Here is a 21,895-nt window from a genome sequence, read left to right on the forward strand (position 1 = left end):
ATTTACAAAATGATTAACAATGTAAATTCTTAATTTTTATTCCTTCGTTATATTAATTACTTCTTCCTAAGATATATAATTAAGAATTAAAATAAGATAAATAAGAATATTAAAAAGAACCATTTATTTCCAGAGAAATGACCTGTCATTAGTAGAAATAGAAATTAACGAAACGATTGATTATTTTTGTGCATTTTTAATAATAAAATTAATATATTACGTTAATTAAAAAAGTATTATTTTATATCTTATTTTGTCATATTTATAATTTATTATTATTTAAATTATAGACAGAAAATGAATGGACCACAGTGTGAGACAAAGTGGAAAACTAATCAAATGACCAAACAAACAAGGGAAAAAAATATATTTTATGGCCAAAATTCATAAAAAATAATTAAGGGATACGCCTTTCTGTATATCTTTCCTTTTCCGTTTGCGCCTCTTAATAGAGTCCTAATTACATTCAAATAATATTGGTACCATTTCTAAGAGACATAACCTTTTAGACACTTATATATACATACACAATTAAGCATGTAACATCATCCTTAATTTAAAGTATTTTGTAAACTCGATCCACAATGAACACTATTGTTACGTCCGAAGAATTCAAGCAGTTCCACACCATTGATCGCGATATGTATCGGAAATTAATATTTTCTCTCCGCCACGATCCATTGTTGTCCATCAGAATCATGGCCTTTTGGTTATGGCTCGAGTGTTCTGGAAAGCGTCGCAATCTCATTGTTTTTCTCCATTACATGTCCTCTCAACTCCTCAACTCACTTGTACTAGAAACAATCACTTGCATCTATTGTATTGATGAGCCATCTGTCTTTTCACTCTCCCTTCATTCGGTTGGACTACCTTATTTCCAACTCATTCTCACTAATGTTAACTTCTCCATACCATACCTTATTAACAATAAGGTCGAAATTCTTGAAACAATGCAGAAAATCTCTGAGAGTGTTTGTGCCCGGGCCTTTGATGATCTGTTGGCGCAACAACTCCTCTCACAGAGGCAACAATATCCTCAAACACGTGGATCGGTATTTCATTCCGGGGCTTCGCCTTCTTCATCCAACAATGTGCCCACAATTGTTGACATTGTACAAGATCATATACTCAGGAGTGATATCGGTGTTGGTGTTGGTGTTGATATCACGAAGCCGGTTGTGGTGGGTCCGAGGAGAAACAATATTGTGGGTAGAGGAGAAACGAGTGAGATTAGATCTGAGGAGAAAACTACTGATGTTCAAAATCAGTCGGCTTTAGAACAAGCTAATTTGGGATCGAGAATGTCAACCCAACATGAAAGAACAGTTTTTTTAACATTTTCTAAAGGATATCCCGTCACTGAAAGTCAGCTTAGAGAATATTTTATCAGGTAACGAAACTAAACTTATTTTTACATATAACATAAAGAAAAATTATTATATGTTTTTTTTATTTGGCAGGCGATTTGGGGAGATAATAGAAGACTTGATTATGCAAGATGTGCCACAAGATGAGCAACCACTTTATGCCCGTATGCTCGTTCATTCCTCAAATCAAGTGGAGTTAGTTTTGGGAGGGCAAAACCGAGTTAAGTTTACTATCAATGGGAAGCATGTCTATGGTCGTAAGTATGTCAAGAAGAATCCGAAAGCATCCACCAACTCGTCTTTCTACCAGCACTCTACACCGTCGTCGTCGTCAGTTGCCACCACTTCGGAGTATTACTAGCAAGGACATACAACATCAGAGTCCTCTGAATGGTGTGATTTCATTTTCTATTTCGAGATATTTAAACATTTTGTTCTGGTTTAATTAACTCGCGGCAATAATAAAACATGTTGGTCCGTCCCATTAACATTTTCAATTTATTATATTTATGTAATAATTGTTAATGGAGGCAATGAATAATACATTTTCATTGATTTCGGATATTATCAATGAAAAACTATGGATCAATAAATATCTCAATTTTGGTGTTCAAAATTTATTTATAAAATATATATACACAAATTATAATTTTAAAAGATTGTAAATAATTTTTGAAACAATTTTCTTAATATATTTATTAAATTAGAAATTAGTTGATTTATTTTGTTTTTATTTTAAAATGTTTTAAACAGACAATTGTTTGTCATCGACTAATTCAAAATAATTATAATATTAACATATTATATAACTTTTAAAAACAAAAATATCATACTTTTTTAAATATCAAAATAAACAATCTTTTATTTTAATTTTAGTGTTTTAAGTAGGCATAATAACAAAATTAATTAGAATAATATAAAAGTTATATTAATTTAAAATGTATTAAATAATTAAAATAATTAGTCTTATAAAATATTTTAAGTTTTTCAAAATATTATTTAAAATAAATTAAAAAAATAAGAATTATTATTTTTTATATCATATTTTATTGGTGGTGCTTAGACGATTTATTTTTTTCATTTTTAATATAAATTGACTTTTTCAAAAATATTTTATTAATTTTTATAAAAAATCAAAATCATCAAATTAAAATTTTAAATTTTTTTATTATTTATAATTTTAAAATAAAATAAAATTATAATTTTAAATTAATAATTTCATAAAATAATAAATATTTTGAAATTAATGTGATCTATTTTAAATTATTTTTAATAAGATTAACATTTTAAAAATGATTGTCTTAAAATAATAATATATTAATAATTATTCTAAATAAAATTATATATATTAAAAAAAATCTTATTAAATAAAAATTCAAAACATGTAATTAAAAGATGCGTCTCTTATTAAAAATAAAATAAAATTCAAAACATGTAATTAAAAGATGCGTCTTTTCTCTATATCCTTCCTTCTCTGATTGTGCCTTTTCTTACAGTCCTCCTCATAATCCATCTTTGTACAATTTCTAATAGACATGTACTTATTATGTGTATAAACAATTAAACATGTAACATCATCCTTAATTTACATGTTTTCTCTACATCATCTTTGTACAATTTCTAATAGACATGTACTTATTATGTGTATAAACAATTAAACATGTAACATCATCCTTAATTTACATGTTTTCTCTACATGTCTTACATTTTATTGTATAACTTGATCGATCTTACATCTAGGGTCCGGCCCTATTCAAATTTAAATTTTCGGGTCCTAAAATATTAAAAAAAAATTAATTAATAAAAAAAAATAATTTTAATTAATATATTATAATACAAGACAAAAAAGAGATAAAAATGTTATTTTTATAATATATATTTAATATTAAAGGAAAAAAAAAAATATTAATAATATAATATTATTAAATATAAAAAAAATGGGCCCTATAAAAGTGGGGAACTATGCAAGTGCATCGCACTTTAGTTGCCTTACCCTAGGATCGGGCCTGCTTCCACCATGAACAAGATTGTTACAGTCGAAGAATTCACGCACTTTCACACAATATATCCAAAAATGTATTACAGATTGACATTCTCTCTTCACCATTCATGATCCATTACTGTCCATCAGAATCATGACCTTCTGGTTATGGTTTGAATGTTCTGAAAAACTAGAAACTTCTTTGCTTATCTTCATTCTTTGCCTCCTCATCTTCTAAACTCGCTCATATTAAAAACAATGGATGGCCTTTATTGTCTTGACAATTCCTCTAACTTCTCAATTGTTGCTGGAATGCCTTACCTTCAACTCGTTCTCAATAACAATAACTTCACCGATACCACACCTTATCAACAATCAAGCCGAAGTTTTCGAATCCATGTAGAAAAATCTCTTACAATGTTTGTGTCTGTGTTTTTGACGATGTATTGTCACTCCTTCTCCTACAGAGGCAACATTATCATCAAACAAGTGAATCAATATTTCATTTAGTGAGTAAAAGATCATATGAGCAGGAGTGATGTTACCAAGCCGGTTGTGGTGGGCCTGAGGAGGAACTATGCAACGAGGGAATGATACACGAGTGAGATTAGATCCGAGGAACAATATTATGATATCAACAATCCTCTTTTTATCAACAAAAATGTAGGCCAAGAATTAACAAGGTTGAAAATCAGCTACCAATACCGATAGAACATGTTGATTTAAGGTTGAGAATTTCAACCCAACACGAAAAAACAATTTTTCTGACCTTCTCTAAGGGACATAATTTAGAGGATTTTTTTTAGGTAATAAAACTAAGCATACTTTTACATGCATATGTAATGTACAAATGAAAATTTACAATTATTATTTTTATAGGCAATTCAGTGAGATAATATAAGACTTGATTATGTAAGATTTGTCCTAGGAAGAGGGACCACTTTATGCGTGGATACTTGTCTATGATGGATTTTAAGCTTATATTTTATTAAAATTTATATATTATAATGAATTGTAAATCTTTATTGGATTTATAAGTTGTAATTTATTCTTTTGGGTTTTTGATTTACTTCTATAAATAGAAACATTGTAACATAAGGTTAATTGAATCAATATTTAATGAAAAATATATAAAATGGACGACTCTTAAAGAATGAGGATGTATGCATTTGTTGGCCGAACTCGGTTATATATATCTTGTGTTCTTTATTATTCTTTACCCATATATCTCTATATCTTTTTTTTATCGTGTGTTTAAATTAGATTATTTTTCAACAAATGATATTAGAGCATGTTTTGAGAATATTTAATCTAATGTATTTGTAAAGATATGCCAGAAACCCTAACCAACATTGAAGAAGTTGTTGCAAATTTGTGATTTTGTCAAAATTGATGATTGTTTGAGAAAACGATATTGGTGACAGAATAATTAGTTGTTGTGAAGATTTGAGTCAAAATCTTCAGTTGCTATACCAGAAATAATCGAACTTTCGAAGAATTGCGGCTCATGGCAAAAGCAACCAAAAATATCGTTGAACGAGACTTCTCAGTCACTTTCCTTGCGAGTTAAGAATTTGAATAATCGTCTACATGAGATTAAATTTATCATCTATATCTTAACATAGAAGAAAAATGAACTCGAGCTCTTTAAGCAAGAATCTCTACTAATTGTAGAAATACTCGTAACTTAGCCCCGAACACATTTCGAATCCGAGTCTCCGTGATTTATGGATAGGATCAAAGTTTTTTCTATTTTTAAACATTATTTGAAACAGAATTGGGAATAGTCATTCCAAGGCATGACCAAATGAGTGATTGATGTTTCACCCAGTTGTGAAGATCAGTTTGTAAAACCAAAAGGGAGAAAGATTATGTTGAAATACTCCCTAAGTGATAAAAGTCCTCTGAAAGTCGACGATTTTAATCTAGCTACGAAGGACATTTTGTCACGTTAAAACCAAAGCTCCCTTCAACAAGATCGGTTGATATTTTCACCATGTTACGAATGACACTTTGTCAGACCAAAAATAGATAAGTTACATATTAGAACCACTCCTCTCATAACCAATCCCCAGCTGAATTGTGATTTTTTTCAACCAGTTATGAAGGTCATTTTGTAAAATATCTCTCCAAAGTCCTATTTTGTAATAGGAACCCACGCTCATTGTTATAATCTCTCGAAAACCTATATATTGATATATATACAACAAGTCATTGTTATGATTTGTAAAGCCCTACTGTAATAGGCATCTAGTAGGTTATCATCGTAAATTATTCCCTCAAAGTGATTGTTATCACCATTTCCCCACAATAAGTCATATCATATCATAGGCATCCATGGAAGTCATTATTATAACTAGCCTCTAACAGCAAATTCCTTCTCGTAAAGAATATAGCGTGATTATTATCACTATTCCCTAGGAAAGTATTCCATAGGAGAATTCTATCTACTTCTCAATCAAGCCCAATCTATGGATAGGCGCTATCAAACATTGTTAAGGTATGATTATTGTAATAATCCATCCCCAACTAGAGCCCTATAGCATGCGTAAGACTATTGTGATAGTCTATCCCCAAACAAGTTTCAACTAACGAATGATAGTGTGCCGATATGACTTATGAATCACTATTATGATTCATCCGCAACATTTGTTGACATCCATGTTCTATCTTTCTACCTTATTATAATTAGTGTACAAATTTCAAAATGTTCAAACCTCGAACCCATGTTTTCTTAAAATAAATTTGATTTTATTCAAACTTGGTTCGAGAGAGGCATTATGTAAGCATGAAAATTTGATATTACCTTATTTTATATATAATATTACTAATTTATAGTAATATTAAAATAATATTTTGAATTTTTAAATTTAAAATAATCCAAAAAGATTAAAAATTAAATTAGGGTTAATTATTGTAATAATTAAACCCTAATTAGAAAAATTAAATAAAATTTTAAAAATAATTTGAGGTTAAAATATTATATTTATTTTACCCAAATTAAACCCCAAAAGAGTTGAAACTATTTAATTATGATTTTAAACATAATTTATGTTTTAAAATAATTAAATAAATACCCAAAAATAAATTAAATAAACATAATTTTTATTATGTTGTCAATAATATTTAATATTTTGTGTATTAATTTGGTGAAGAAAAACGTAAGAAAGAGTTTAAAAATTCGATTTCAAATAACTTTTTTATTAAAATTAAAAGTTGATGATCTAGTGTGGCCGAAAATAAAGAATTTTATTGCAACAGAATTTAGGGTAATCGGATCAGCGGTGAATTTTCATCTAGCGCTCAAGAAGACGACACGCCATCTAGCTATAGTCAAACGCGCGCTCTTGGGTCCACACGCAGGGTCGGCCCTGGGGTAAGCCCGGCAAGCCCTTGGGCTAGGGCAGTCCATTCCCTAGGGCAGCCCAATTATTAAAATTAGTAAGATATTTTATTAAATTTGTTTTTAAACAAAAAGTGTTGTAGCTTAGTGGTGGAAGATAAGTATGTAAATTTTTTTGTTCATGGGTTTAAATCTCACCCAAAACTATTTTTTTAATCCATTTTTTAAATTAGACTTAAGGCAACAACAAAAATATCAATTTTTTTTCTACCCGAGGTTGGGGCAGCCCAAATCTCAGGGCCGGCACTGTCCACATGGGATCAGCTAACGGGATGTTAACCCCGTTAGCTCGATCGCCCAAACGCTGACGGATCTCCAACGGAATGCTAACAGAGCTTTCAATTAAACAAATGACGTCGTTTCGTTCTTCTTCTTCGTGAACTCCAAGAGGCCCGCGATGGACGTCGATGATATTCCATAAGAGTTATCTTTTCCATTTCTCAACATTATCCCTCCCTTTTCACCCTCGTGCACGTCTCTACCTCGCCTTCAATTCCCCTCGCCTTTGAAGTCAAATCTTATACTCTAGCTAGGCTGCCAAGGACAAACTTAAATTCGAAGGATAAAACTTTAGTGGCAAAATTGAAGTCGAATTTGTTCACCACAACCGACCTAGCTTGGTATAAATAGCCTCTAGGTGATCTTCTTCCAATCCATCAACCAATCATCAAACATTACAGATTAATTCAAATAATTGAAGAACTCCAGCGAACTAATTTTTTTGAAAATCTTTTCCGACGATCAAAGTTTTGATCCAAGGCTTGGGAAAGCTTCCTACACATCATTGGAGTGTTCTCCCATCGTTGGTAAGCTTCTAGATCCACTGTAATTCAATTTGTGATTTGAAATTGGATTTTTCCAAGTTTGATCGGGTTGATCATATTTAGAATTCAATTTTGTGTTTTCTTTGTTTGAAATCACTCCCTAGAGGATTTTTTAAATTTTTTGTCGAAAGAAATTTGATCAATTAAACCTATATCGAAAATACCCAATTTTAATTTAAAATTTGGAATTTCGTGTTCTTGAGCTTTTAGTCTTGAATTTTGATTCAAATAGTTTCCTAACATATTTGTAAACATATTAGGATGATTTCCAAATCATAAAAATAGCATTCCGATCATGTTTGATCCAACTGGAATTTTAGAAAAAATAAGTTTGAATTTAAGTTTTGAGTTATGTTACAGAGCTTGTATGATGTTCTTGTTTTTGTTGTGTTCGACTATAATCATCAATTCAAAGTTGTTGGAACAAGAACTATTCCATGAGATGGCCTAAATCAAAAGTTCCCAAAAAAATCATTTTGAAAAATCAATTGTGATTGAGTTTGATTGATTGTGTTTAGGGTTAGGGGTTATGATCCCTACATTCATATGAGTTGTTTGCAATTTATAAAGACCATGATTTCATGATCTGTATCAAGATACAAACCTGCAATTCTTCATACCAAATGAAGAACACTCGGTCCCTAACGACCGAGTCTTGTAGGATCGGGACCGAGAAACAGAACTGAGAATCCTTGGTCCTGACCGAGACCGAGGACCGAGACCAAGGACCGGTGTTCTTGAGTCAGGATAGAGACCTAGGACTAGTGTTCTTGAGCAAAGACCGAGGAGTCCGACTGAGGTTTTTAACCTATGACCTGAGATTAAGACTCCCAAGTCTCACGATCGAGGTTTCTAACATAGGACTAAGAGGTCTGACCTAGGACCGAGACTCCTAGGTCCCACGACCAAGTTTTTTAACCTAGGACTAAGAGGTCTGGCCTGGAACCGAGACTCCCAGTTCCCATGACTGAGGAAGCTAGACCTAAGACCGAGACTCCCAAACCTAGGATCGAGCCTCCCGAATACCAATATCAATCCCTCTAGTCCCTTGACCAAGTGTTTTGAGCCCTGATCCAGACTACCCTGGTCTAGTAGAGCCCAAATCGATTAAAACCGAACCCAAGCCCTATGACCCCGATCCTAAGGCTTGTTTGGTTTCATTTTCATAAATCCAAAATAATTTTTTAATTTTGGGACCCCAATCCATTTTCAAATAAGCCCGAAAGGTCAGAAAATGATATTTAAATATTTTCGGGATATTTCTCAAATATTTATTTTGGCTAAGGCCCTGTTTGGAATTTATTTATAAATTCTAATACTTTTCTAATATTTTTCAGAGTTTTTACTCAATCTTATATCAATGCAATCACATGTACGCCTTCTAAATAAATTTTGTACAATTATTTACGTAATCTAAATCTACCATAGTTTAGGACCTCGAACTACTAACTAAAAGAAATAAATGTTATAAATAAAAATTTTGATAGCCACATTTTTACTTTAAAAATAAAACCATCATTTGATGGGCGTAGAGGACATAACATGAAAGCCCTCTCCCGAGCATAACCAAAAAAACGAACTCCTTATGAAAACTTTAGTATGAAGTACGTTTATACACGTACCTTTTTATTGATTTTTCTAAAATCATTTGACGACTCTCTTTTCAAATAAATAATCTTTTAAATTAGTTATGTTTTGATTGATTTAAATCAGGCTTTAATCAAATTGTTATTTGATCCTAAGATTATTAAAAATTTGAATGAAATTAATTATTTTATATGATTAATTTTAAAAGTCTTGGTATTCTCGAAATTTTTTAAAAATAATGTTTCATTTTAATAATATGAATAGCATGCAAACCATGGTTGAAACGTATCGAACCTCGAGTCACCCTATGATGCCCCGTAATTCCACGTGTCACGTGCTAAGCTACGGGGGCCAATCCCGGAGGTTACAATCATCAATTACAATTTCAATTTCATGGTTACCAAAATGATATTAATATATAATGATAAATAATATCATTTAAGTCCAATCTTTAGATTTTTCCATTACTATAAGTAGAAATGACATAGTTAAAGTGCATGTTGGATATCGTTGTCTTAGCTAAATTAGATATAGAAAAATATTAAACATTAGGGAGAGTTATTCTCATAATATAGTTTTATTTTTGATAGGACGCGTGTCTCCATCTGAATTAGACGTTATGCGTTAAAAATATATTAGTAGTTTTCATGCGAGACATTACTATAATTTGTTCGTTAAGAAGATTTCATATATTTTTGTTGGAAAGAGTTTTGGGAGTAAGATTTTATTCATTATCTCGTTTTTTTGGATGGAATTTTATTCAAGGTGGAATTTTTATGGATGATATTTGTATGAAAAAATGTTGTATTATGGTTAATCGTATGCGTCATGAAGAGGTTGAATTGACAACTCACTTATTTTTACATTTTTGAGTGGTGACTAGTACCTAAAGTCTTTTGTGAAGTATTATTGGGATTTACTGTGTGATACCCAAGTCTTTGAATAATTGCTAAAAAGTTTGAATTTATACGATTAATATAGTAGTACTACATATTTGAGTTATCATTCCAATTAATTTTTAATGGACTATCTAGGTTGAGAGTAATCGATGAACAATCAATTATCGTATTTGTTCGATGTGTATCATTTATAATACTATTAGGTAGTGTTTGGTATGCGGTAATAAGAGGTATAACACTATTGGTATAGTATAAATTATGACAATAGTGTTTTAATATGATGTTTGTCAGGATTTTACTATTGATATAAATTTATATCTATATATAATTTATATCTCATGTTTGGTATTAAATTGTAACTAGTCCCTTAGTTACAACATTTTTCTTATATCACTTAATTTTTAATTTCTCATTCTACTCTTTATTAATATTATATATAACCTATTATTATATAATATATTTTATTTAATTTTAATATTATTATTATATATAATTATTTTTTAAAATAATTTAATATTTTAATTAAAATATATTTATTTAATTTTAAATAGAAAACTTGTCAAAAGAATATACATCATTATAATTTTATATATTTACTTATATTATAAATAATATTGTTTATTTTATATATTATTTTTATTTTAAGTTTATTGTATTATAATTAATAATAATTTTTAAATTAAATAAATATAATTTATCGTTTATATTATAATTATTTTTTTATATTTTAAATAAAATTACATTAATTATTAAATAATAAAACACAATAATTTATAATATAAATAAATATAAATAATAATAATAATTTTAAATTCATATTTATACAACTTATATTATATCCTTGTACTATATACTAAACACAAAATTATAAACTATATATAACTTATATCATTTCTTATAATTTATATCAAACACCAATAACCTATATAACTTATACACTATATAATTTGTACAACGTACCAAACGCTACCTTATAACGTTTTATGAAGTTTGTTACGAAAGTCGGTGAAATCGGTCGGGAGTTAATCGTTTTTCTAAAGGACCAACGAACTCGATAAGATATTGGGTAACGTGATTGTATTCAATTCTTCTTCTTTTTTTCTTTTTATTTCTTTTTTTTCATGGCATTTTTGTTGCTAAACGATTCTTATCATTTTTAATATACATGGATATTCCAAAAACAATATAATAATAAAATAAAAAATAATAATAATTAAAATAAAAAGTATTTTAATATTTTAATTAATTAATTTAGTGATGTAATAAATGAAATATAAGAAAAATTATATTTGATTAAGGTTAGATTATTTAAATAATTTCAACCAAACAAAGTCAAAGAAAGACATATTTATCTTATTCTATTTTAATATTTTGATTAATTAATTTAGTGATGTAATAAATGAAATATATAAAAAAAATTATTAAGTGATGTGATTAATGTCTAATGAGACATGATTCTTGAATTGTTAAATGATTTTTTTTTTATTAGACCTCACAATTTGTAGCTCATTTTTGTTAAAGTTATATATATAAAAAGATATTTTTATCTTAATAATTTTAATCGTCATTAACTTATTACTTACATTACATTTATAAACAAATAAATAAAATATTAATGTCACTAATTTAACTACTCAATTTCAGCTAATAGAATGTTTTATCTACCGAATTTCATATAATCGATAGTCAAAACTCTCACTTTCATAGTTAAATTAGTAGTATAGATTTTTTATTTATTTATTTATAAATGAAGGTAAATAATAGGAAAAAAGCTCACTTAGACGTATGTACTTGTACAACTAGCTCACTTAGACGTATGTACTAATAAAAGATCATTTAAACATATGTAGTATCAAAAATTGACTCATTTAGCCTCTTTTAGTAACCATGGTTAACTTTTATTTTTAAATTTATATATTTATTAATTAAATATTAATATATTTTCTCTCTCCTTCTTTTGATAATTTATTTTATTCTTAATTTATTTTATTAATTTAATATTAATTTCTCTTTTATATGTTATCTTCATTTTCTTTATTTGTTTTTATTTCTCATATTGCTTAAATTCTCATTTTTGAAAAATATTTAACAATTTATTTATAAATTTTATATTTTACTGGAATATTTTTTTGAATAATTTTTTCTTATTTAATTTAATATAAACAAAAATGAAATTAATAATTTTTTATTTAATTTTTATTCACGACTTATAGTAGGTGCATTGTTTTGTCTAATATTTGATTATTATTTTTTTGGGTTTATTCAATTTTTAATTTTTAATTAATTTATTTTTGTGTTGAAAAATTTTTATTGTTGAAAGATTTTCATTGTTGAAATGATTTTCATTGTTATATTAAATCATTGGGACCAAACAATTTTAAAATAATTAATAATCTATGTGAATATAAGAAAAAAAATATAAGAAAGAAGAACAAATATAAAGTTAAAATAATTAATGATGAATACTCATATATATATATATATATATATATATATATATATATATATATATATATATATATATATATATATATATATATATATATATATATATATATATATATATATATATATATATATATATATATATATATATATATATATATATATAATAAAATAAAAATAATTAATAATAAATGCTCATATAAAAATAATAAAAAAGATTAAAAAAAATAGAGAGTTAATTTATTAGTAATAAATGAAAAGAGATGAGAGAGAAAATATATTAATATTTAATTAATAAATATATAAATTTAAAAATAAAAGTTAATCATGGTTACTAAAAGAGGCTAAATGAGCCAATTTTTGATAGTACATATGTTTAAATGATCCTTTATTAGTACATACGTCTAAGTGAACTAGTTGTACAAGTACATACGTCTAAGTGTGCTTTTTTCCTAAATAATAAGTTAACGAGGTTTTAAACTGTTAAGACAAAATCTCGTTTCGTATAATTTTAGCAATAAAAAGTCCCAGTAATATTTAAAAGATATAAAATCTTAATTGGATCAAATAAGAATATTCAATTTGACAATTATACCTTTTATATATTTTTATTTAACAAAATCCAGGTATTGGCCTTTTGATTTAACCATGATTTCTTCTTTGTTTTGAATGTAAGTGACCGCCTATAGGGTATTGATTTTCTAAAAAAATTCTCTATTCAGTGTATTTTCTCCTTTATTTTTTTTTCTCGTTTGTTTTATTTTCTTTCAGTTCACTTTTACTCTTAATGTGTTTTGAATGATTTCCTTGAAAGGAGAAATTCGTTCTTCTTTTATTTTTTTCTCTTTCTCATCTTTCTTTATTTTGTCTAAATTATTTGAATAATTTTTTTTTTCAAGATTCATGTTATCTTCTAATGTAGGATTTATTGGGAATTTTAAAACGAATAATACTTTTATATTATAATCAATCAATCAATGTGTTATGAGTAAATGCACAAGTTATCCAAATATAAAATAAAAGAAATAAAAGATCAAGCACAATAAAATAACACCAAATTTACGTGAAAAACTCTCTCAACTTGAAAGGTAAAACCACGGGAACAACTAACAAATTTCACTATAAACAATAAACGGATACAAATGTTTTTCTAAACTTTAAACATAAAGTTGAGGTATACAAACAGAGACAACCAATTTCATTCCGACTCAATCAAGTTTATATATAAGACAACAAGAAATTGGAACTTGAAGGTGATAAAAGTAAGGAGATCATTATTGCATCATTCTTTTCTTCTTCCTCTGTTTCTTCTTCTATGGTTCTTCTTCTATGTTTCTAATCTTAGTTTGTTTGTTTAATTCAATGTCTAATTGGGCTAGACCCACAAGGCCCAACATGATCTATCTACTCAAGAATACAAAGGTTTTCTTACAAATTGTTTCGTTTCCATATGGTGGTCTCAAGTATCCTTCTAGTCGCGTCCAAGTAGAGCGAGGTCATGTTGTTGCCACTTGCTTGCTAGGTCGGAGGATGTTGTTTCAGATATTGGAATCCCAATAATAAGACTTGATTGTTGTAGATATGGTGTTTTTTTTATTCTTGTGAGTTGTGATTCTTAAATGTCTTTTCTTGTTCTATTATCAAATTTATTGTGTTAGATAATTGTACAACAGCTTAAACTATATGATGATTATGTTTTATATATATGTATAAAACCTATTGAAGAAAAAATGCTGATGAACACACTTATAATGAATTAGGAAATAAAATCACACTATATATATGAGTACAATCTTTTGATTTGACTTTGTTTTTCTTCTAGCAATTAATTAGCATTTAGCAGTTAGTGGATTCTAATTGACAAATTGGTCCATGCCAAGCTCTTTAATTATATATATATATATATAATAGGCATAATAATTAAACTCTAACAAAGAAAATACTAAGTTCGGGTCCAGTATTCCCATCCGGGTTCATCATATAATAAGTTTCCGAATCTCTAGACCCAACCACACGTTCAAAGTAAGCTCTCATATAAGTCATCTCTCCGTCGGTTGACTCTTGGCCGGACGGCAACACTCCGGCCCCCATAGAAACAGCCTGAAGTGTCTGAACAATAACATTCAGGTCATCATCAGTAGCCTCTCTTTTAACACCATATCCTGTTTTTCTCCCGTTACAATACATAGTCCATATGGGCTCATCCATCATCTTGGTCTTGTCGCTCGGATGCTTCTCGCATTCCAGTGCAATTCGAACCAAACCCGACCCCATGTCCTGGAGCAGTTTTCCAGTCATAATGGACAACTCCAGGACAAGCATGGGTAGACATCTCGGGTTTTCTTGGATCACTAAATTAACTCGGGATCTCTTGCATCCAAATAGGGTACCCGTCACACGGGTACCACCGTGGACAACGTGGTTGCTCCCTCCTTCGTGGAGGCGAGTGACGTGGATAGACGGCATACGGCAGGTGGGATTCATGATTGGGAATGAACGAAAAACGGAACGGAAACCATTTAGTAGTTTCTTGGATTTGGATGGTTTTCTGTGAATTGATGATTCTTGAGGAGGAGAAGGGGATGGGGAATTATGATGAGATTGTTTTTTGTGCTTTGGACGTGACCGATTGGGTGATCGGTCAGGCGCCGGGTAGGTGGTGGGAGTTGGAGAATGTGACCGCCTTGGTGGCGTTGGCGGCGGAGAAGATTTAGGTGTTGGCATTATAAATATTTTAAGGTTAATATTGTTTGGTCGGAGGTGAAGAAATAAGAAAATATGTTGTCCATATTTATATATGTATGAGAAACATATTAATGGTGCTTGGGATGTATGTATATATGCCTCGCACGTACTATTTTCATTTTCGGTTTGTTACTAACAGACGTGGTTTTATTTATTTATTTTATTATATAAAAGGTACTTATTATATTTTAAGATCATATAATTTTCTTAAATGAAACTATAACTTGCGATTTTATGGAAAATAATATAATCTGTATTGTAATTTTGACTATATATATATATAGTATGGTCATTTGAAGAATACATGAAATCAGGATCTTTAGGTGGTGATCTGGTTAATTTTGAAGGAATAGTGTAGATCCGTTTGAAAGAAAATGTATATATATTTTTAGAATACATTAAATCTTATTATTATTATGGTGGTGATCTTCTTAATATATATAGGTAATATATGTATGATAGTTTACTTTAACATTTGAAGGATATATGAAATCTGATTATTAATGATGTGATTAAATCCATTCAAAGATTACTGCAATAAAATTTATATTCATTAAAAATATTTATAATAAAATAATTTAATTAAAGTAATTTAAAAATACATTATAATAAGATTAATATGACCCTAACAGTCTTAACTTAAAAACAAAACAAAAAAAAAAATCAATCAATTAATAGCTTAAACACCTACCAAATAGAATGCTCTTTAAAAGGAAAATTGCCTAATTTATGTTTAAAAGACATCTGTTAATTTAAATAAAACCAAAAAATTTATTTAGTTAAGAAAATCAAGCAAGCAAGCAATTCATTCCCATTGAGATGCATAGAGGTTATTCACATAGGGTTATTTAAGAAAATTACCTAAATAGGTCACTGTCTGTAAAGTCTGCCTGACCAGTAGTAACATAATAATAACCATACTTACTTACTCCTCCTAGTACCAATAATAATATTAATAATAATAATAATAATAGTAATAAAAATAAAAACCCATAATCAAGTCAGAATCTTTTTGCCAAACAAAAGTCAGCTTGGACACTTCATTCTTCTTCTTCCAACCCTCTCACAAATGCCCCAATTTCACCAACCAAACTACTTATAATGTATAATAGATATAGTTCTTACCCATATTCGGATATGACTAAGCAAGTCTTTAGTTATTATTATTTTTTTACAGAACAGAAGAGGAGCCAGCCAGTAAGCCAGCCAGCAAATCAAGATGAAGCCCATTCAAAGTATTGGCAACGAGCCCCTCTAGTGGTGGTCCAGTTTCCACAGCCGAAGAAACAGCTCCCTTGCTTTGGACCCGGTTTGCGTACCATCCCTTTGCTGCTCTTCACCCCACAGTGACAATAGGGATTATTATGATTATGATTATGATGGTGCAGGGTCTGAATGGCGGGTCTGACATGGATTACTGGATTATTATTAATATTGTTGTGCAGCATATCTTTCACTCTATTATGATAAGGCGGCTGAAATGGAGGAAAGATAAATGGGTCCATTGGCTGCTGCTGTTGTTGCTTCCATGTAGAGGGACGGTGGTTGTGATTATCAGCAGCAGGAGGTTCCCAAAGAAGAGAATCAGTGAAGGAGAATTTGAATCCCTTACGCATCAGATATGCCAGCAGACGAGCAGTGTTTTTAGCATCGTCCAGTCCACAGTGTGCTCTCCCCTGCCAAGCTAGCCCCGCCATCTGGACTGCCTCCTTCAGATTGCAACTCCTCCCTCCAAATACTTCACGGAAAGGGATCTTCAGGTTAATCCATCTGAAACAACAACCAAAAAAATAATTGGAAAAATGAAAATGATTCATTCCTTGTTTTGTATCTACACTATTTGATGGTAAATCTCTTCATATTTATTTACCTGTTGAAGTAAGGAGGCTTCCGGATCTTTTTATATCTACATTCAGATTCAAGCATCACCCGACAGTCCCAATTTGACCAAGTCACCACAGCAAAGTTAGTATTCTTTATACCCTTCTTCTCAAGCCACTTATCATGCCTTAGGAGAGCTTCAGTTAGAGTAACACCTCTGTCCACCTATAAACAGCAAAATGTCCATAAAAGCAAATCAACAACATTTCAGAAGCAAGTTCCTTGAAATATATCCAACAAAGGAAGGTATCCAGATGCAAGGAGTTTATTAAGACCAATTAGTCTTAATAAAAAGAACCTCTTCAAATATCCACAAGCACCAAAAACAAAGTAGAAAATACATTGTATGGTAACTAGAAAAACATATATGCACTAAACCAAATATGGTTTACATGGGAAGCTTCAACATTACAGAAAAAAAAGGATATACACTTATACATCTAATCTATCAGGCAATAAAAGTTTGAATTTTGGCAACTATTTTTTTTTCTGCAATTTCCTTCAACATGGCTCTTCGTAGACATGTGGTGTACTTCCTATGTCTAGAATAGGCAAAGCAGAAACAACAAATTTGAACTCCAATGAAGTAGCACAAAAGATAATTATCAATAGATTCCACATATTTTGAACTACATAAGATTAAGTCAACACATCTATTAGGACCTCTATAAGTGCAAAAATAATGTGAAGCGAAGAGATAGATTTTCCAGCAAAAGAATATCTTTTGAAAAGAAAATATACATTAAATTTTTTGTTAACACCGTCACATATCATGTGTATTGTGAACCAACCTGATTTTGTTGTATGCCTGTCAAATCAGTGCAAAAATCACTCAGCAGCTGATTGCAAGTTGGGCGTACATAAGTCTGAAAACAAGCTTCCAATTGGCCCGTCACGCTGCTCACAATCACAGATGGGAATTCAATTATCTCTTGAGGGTGAGGATTCTTTGCCTTATCACATGTAGCCTCAAAGTCTATGACAACAAAATACTGGAAATCCTGGAGCCAGTTATCATGGGGATAATTTTGAGGAAAGATGTTATATGGAGCATAGTGAAGATGGTTTTCTGCTGGAAAAGGGTAAAAAGGTGTCTGTAACGCATATTGGCAATGCACCACATTACTAGCCTCGGGATGGAAAGGTAACCATGAGCTGAATCCATTCATGAACGTCGTTGTGGGTTTGCCATTAAATTCCTTTGATGAAGGTTCAACAGGTTCACTGTTGATTCGGTTTTCAGTTTCTAACGTACTTCCGCCTGGGGTGGTTACATCATCTTTTAACTCCGGAAATACATCACTTGGGTGCTCCTCCTCCTCCTCCTTGACCTGGAGGCATCTTATTGATGCCTCACAATTACTTGCCACAGTTTCTGCACTCAAAATAAGAAAACTCAGTGTTCCAAAATCAGCAAATAATAATATTTATAAATCATGAAGAGAGTATATCCGAGAAACAGAAAAAAGAAGCAAATTGATATCAAAAATGTTTTCTAAAATGACCCTAAATATTGCCAACAACATGCTTCTTCTTATTGGCATTCACCATTTATATCAGATCATAGCCAGAAACAATAACCAGCTTCATGCAGTACAATCTAATCAAATTAGTCAACTAGAAAGGCCATACCAGTCAAAATCATTAAGAGCTCTATCCTCACCACTATAGATTAGGTTCTCTCAGGTTCCCATTTTTTTGCCTGGGATATTATAGACCTTTTTGAGAAGCTTAGAATGATTTATCTTATCATCCACCTTTGTTCATTATTACTCATTCAACTGTTTAGTTTTCATCTTTAATTCTCCACAGCATATGTAAAAAGACCCTTCATTTAAAAGAATGTATATACAACACATAAAACACATTATATGGCATGACATAGCAATATCTGTCCTATGTAATATGACTGTTACTCAAGTGTATGCTTAGACCTTGATACCTCTAACCAAATGTTACTATGTAAAACTAAGCTAGAAATAAATATAACTCGTACTTGAAAATTCATATAAGAAAACATACTTGCATATACAATAGACAGAAAATTTTCACTTAACAATAATAAGTCAGAGGTGCTAAGATGCAAACTTAGGAAATAAGTTAACTATATACAAAACCCAAATGATCCATAGAAGATATTGAAGTCATGCATGACATTCTTCCATGAGTTCAAACAAAAACATAACAAAGTATCCTCAAGACTGCACAAAGAATCACACTACCTATTCTTCATTGTCATCTTTTCCTTTGGAAACACTTATGAATTTTGTTTGTTTTTGTATCTTGAATAATTCTAAATTTGTCACTAACTAGGTCTACTTTGCAAACATAATCACATCCACATAAGTTTCTGATCCAGAATTTTTTTATCCTGGTGTTTACAAATGGGGCCATTACCTGTACAGAAAATCTCACAGGCTAAAGTTTACAGTAAATTAGAAAACCTTAACCTTTCTATCTCCTTGTACATACTTGTTTAGGATGTGGGTCTCTAACAAATTGAACAGAAAATATTAGATTGATGAGATTATGAATTCTGCCATCAATTTAACAGGAGACAATTAACAGCATGAACAAGACTAGGGCTTTAGCATAAATTCTACAGTTTTGGAACTCCCTCTCACAACAAAGGCAGATGATTGCAATAGGAGCAAATTTGAATAGAAACAAGAAAGAAAGAAAGAAAGAAAAAGTTCATCGCTTTGTCAATCCCATTACACGGAAAGAAAACCCAACAAGCAAAGAATCAAACCCACAACTGAGAATCCTGAACTGATCAATCCAATTAACAAAATCTACTACAAATTAAGACGCAGACTACAATTCTCTCACATGCAAAACAAGAAAATGAAACCCTTGAGTTCAAAACCGCTTAATATCTCGGTTAAACAGTGTACGAAGTTGTCCCAGATAACCGTTACAGAAGCAAAGCAAAGAAGAAGCGAGAAACCGCAAAATTGAATGGTTGAGATTGAGAAGCAGAGATCAAGATGATGAGAGCAAAGAAAGAACCTTTATGCTCTAGGGTAATCATGGTACTGAATATAGTTAAGATCCGCAAGCAGGTACATCAGATCTTCCTTCTGTATATTCTCGCCTAAAACGATGAATGAAACACAAAATAGTTCAGAAAATCGAGAGCTATTCACAGTCGACAAACAAGATGCGATACATAAAGACGCACACAATGCTATCTATAGATAGATAGATAGAAGAGAACAAACAACCTGCTATGATCCGGAGACGAAGTTACAGAGAGAAAGAGAAAGAAATAGAGAGAGAGAGAAGGAGAAGGGGATTTTTGGTGGGTCGTTCCTCTTTTATACTGTCAATTCTTCAAGCTTCTCTCAAAGATTCAAGAAGCAGCAATCCTAACCTCTAACCAATAAATATATTTTCTTAATTATCAATATAATATTTATTAAAAAAAAAAAAGTTTATATTTTATATTATACTTGGTCAAAACAATAATTTTAAAAATAACAAATTTTATATTATATACTTTATGAAAAGAAAATAAAAGATATGGTAAGATTACAAAAAAAATATTATTATATTATTATTACCATTCTTATAAAAAAAATATATATATATGTGTTGCCATGATAAGAAATATATTCATTAGTGTGAGTATTATTGCATCAATAATTAGTGTTGTTAATAAATAATATTAATATTAATTACTTAATTGTAACTTGATGAAGAAGTTGCTGAATTAGCTATATTCAGTTAAAGTGTTAAAAACTTGGTCAATAATCTAAAAATAATAATATTATATTATTGAGTTGTTTATATTTATTTATTTTGATATTTATGTGAATGTATAGGTGTGGATGAATTATTAGTAAATCAAATATTCAGGTAAAGTTGTGGATGGATGATGAATCTATATATATATATACATAAAGTTATAAATATAAAGTAATAATATTCACATTATTTTATTTTAAAATCTTAGATCTAAAATTAATATTCACACTACTATTTTATTTTAAAATCTTAGATCTGAAATTAGAATCAGTCAGCTTCTTTGTCTTGTCATCTTAATTTCATCATTTAAATTGTCTATAATAATTAGTATGGCATAGTATTAATTTGACATAATTTGTTTTATGCCTATGTTCCAATATTTTAATAAGTAATTGTATTGATAATAATTAGTTATTTCTCAAACTGATTAAGTTTTAATTATATCATAATTCAGTTTTGATTTTTGATTTTTGGGGAAACAGTTTGTATGAATTTGTTGAGGCAAGATATTTTTGCATATATTTGCATAAGTTATAATGTAAAAATCTACCAATGGGACCATTTCATCCACTAATGTAGCCCAATTTCATGTTTTTTTGTGGTCATACGATTGATAAACATAGTGGTCCCATTTTAAATTATTTGTTAGCTAGTGTTTTAATTTAGATTCTTTACAAAGTATTGCATATTCTCCAATGTAATTGGGGGTTTCAATTGAATCTTTATATGATATTGATCTTCCCACTTGATCCCTTGGTATGTCATGTTTGAGACTTTTTAGTATGTGTGATGTTGTACATAAAATTATTGTTTTTTGTCTTTTAAAAAGAAAATAGTTGCAAAGGCTTGATTTTTTTTTATTCTTGGAATATTCAATAGTGATTCTTTAATGATAATTAAGTTTATTTGAAAAAATAATCAACCCCTAGTCAATAGTGTACTTATTTTGTTTATATTTGTTCTGGAAGAAAAACAAATAAATAAATTACATCCAATTTTGAATAAACAAGTGG

The 21,895-nt window shown here is 29.7% G+C and overlaps 3 protein-coding genes across 3 annotated transcripts; 1 reads left to right on the forward strand and 2 right to left on the reverse strand.

The window, feature by feature from the left end:
- The first annotated feature begins 584 nt into the window (after nt 1-584).
- Nucleotides 585-1,728, forward strand: LOC124916226. The gene is made up of 2 exons (XM_047456956.1): nt 585-1,390; nt 1,461-1,728. The coding sequence occupies exons 1-2, from the start codon at nt 585-587 to the stop codon at nt 1,726-1,728; spliced, it is 1,074 nt and encodes a 357-aa protein (XP_047312912.1).
- A 12,698-nt stretch (nt 1,729-14,426) lies between these two features.
- LOC124916227 (protein MIZU-KUSSEI 1) lies at nt 14,427-15,230 on the reverse strand. The gene has a single exon (XM_047456957.1). The coding sequence runs from the start codon at nt 15,228-15,230 to the stop codon at nt 14,427-14,429; it is 804 nt and encodes a 267-aa protein (XP_047312913.1).
- Nucleotides 15,231-16,189: 959 nt separating this feature from the next.
- LOC124914071 lies at nt 16,190-20,476 on the reverse strand. The gene is made up of 5 exons (XM_047454546.1): nt 20,360-20,476; nt 20,145-20,229; nt 17,924-18,507; nt 17,122-17,297; nt 16,190-17,021 (listed from the first exon to the last, which is right to left on the reverse strand). Exons 2-5 carry the CDS (start codon nt 20,164-20,166, stop codon nt 16,466-16,468), a joined length of 1,338 nt encoding a protein of 445 aa, XP_047310502.1. The 5' UTR covers nt 20,167-20,229; nt 20,360-20,476; the 3' UTR covers nt 16,190-16,465.
- Nucleotides 20,477-21,895: the final 1,419 nt, after the last annotated feature.

The sequence above is a fragment of the Impatiens glandulifera genome, chromosome 9, assembly GCF_907164915.1.
Source record: "Impatiens glandulifera chromosome 9, dImpGla2.1, whole genome shotgun sequence".
Taxonomy (NCBI): Eukaryota; Viridiplantae; Streptophyta; class Magnoliopsida; order Ericales; family Balsaminaceae; genus Impatiens; species Impatiens glandulifera.